The 1,230-nt window shown below is 44.0% G+C and overlaps 1 protein-coding gene across 1 annotated transcript in view; it reads right to left on the bottom strand.

Annotated features, from left to right (window-relative positions):
* TUBD1 (tubulin delta 1) overlaps window positions 1-1,230 on the bottom strand; it is a 30,529-nt gene that overhangs the window by 16,254 nt on the left and 13,045 nt on the right. Inside the window, exon 5 of the mRNA XM_017539722.2 lies at window positions 305-505. Coding sequence (XP_017395211.1) covers window positions 305-505 — 201 coding nt within the window. The remainder of the gene's footprint in view (window positions 1-304; window positions 506-1,230) is intronic.

A 1,230-nucleotide genomic window follows, 5' to 3' on the forward strand; every position in this document is an offset into this window, starting at 1 on the left:
ATGAGTGAAACTCCGTCTTAAAAAAAAAAAAAAAAGAAAGAAGAGACTATTATTTTAACTGGTCTGAGCCAGTTTATATTGAGACTCCAGGACAGGCATTTTTCCCAGCTTGTGGGCTGCATATTTTTGGAATATTCTTTTTTAAATTTTAAATTAAAAAATTTTTTTTTTTAATTGAGAAAGGGTTTCACCATGTTGGCCAGGTTGGTCTCGATCTCCTGACCTCGTGATCCGCCTGCCTCAGCCTCCCAAAGTGCTGGGATTACAGGCGTGAGCCACCGTGCCCGGCCAGAATAATCTTTACCTTCTTCCATCTTTGCATTAGAAATGAGCATCTGTCTCAAGTGCTTGAGGAGGCCAGCCCAGGTAAATGTGCTGTATGCCAGTGAGTTCTCAGACATGTGAGGAATGTTACGAACACTCAGCATCTTGAATTCAGGATGGGCAACTAAATGCTCCATTAAGTCTCCTGTAAAGAAAAAAAAAAGATTTTTACATATTGTATCTGGTTAGGTGATAATCAAAACCTGTTAATATAAAAGTTAACATGAGCCAGGTGTGGCTCTGCCATCTGGCCAGGCCAGACCACACCCAGCCTACCTTAACCATTCTTAAACCTCCTTGAGACCTTAATCCATGGAGCTCCTGCCTTTCAATCGGTCTTCCTCTTTCTGGCAAAATCCCAGCCTTGGACCAACCCCACCCCTTACCTTCTCTGTCAGAGCACAACTATGGAAAGTCACGCCAGTAGGCAGACTCGGACCTCTCTGAATTCTCAATCTCCAAACACAATGCTGATGCCCACAATGACAACTCTGGGTGAGACAGGAAACCTCAGGAAGGTTCTGAGTAGGGGAGCAACAGGATCTGACTTATGCTTTTAAACACTGCAAAGCTGGAGTTCAGTCTGGCTGCTGTACTCAAGAAAAGGCTAACCGGGCATGGTAGCTCACGCCTGTAATCCCAGCACTTTTGGAGGCTAATGCAGGTGGATCATTTAAGGCAGGAGTTCAAGACCAGCCTGGCCAACATGGTGAAACTATCTCTACTAAAAATGCAAAAATTAGCTGGGCATGGTGGCATATGCCTGTAGTCCCAACTACTTGGGAAGCTGAAGTAGAAAAATTGCTTGAACCCAGAAGGTGGAGGTTGCAGTGAGTCAAGATCGTACCACTGTACTCCAGCCTGGGCAACAGAATAAGACTCTGTCTAAAAAAAAATAAATAAATT

This window comes from Cebus imitator, unplaced genomic scaffold (assembly GCF_001604975.1).
Source record: "Cebus imitator isolate Cc_AM_T3 unplaced genomic scaffold, Cebus_imitator-1.0 Scaffold121, whole genome shotgun sequence".
NCBI classification, from domain to species: domain Eukaryota; kingdom Metazoa; phylum Chordata; class Mammalia; order Primates; family Cebidae; genus Cebus; species Cebus imitator.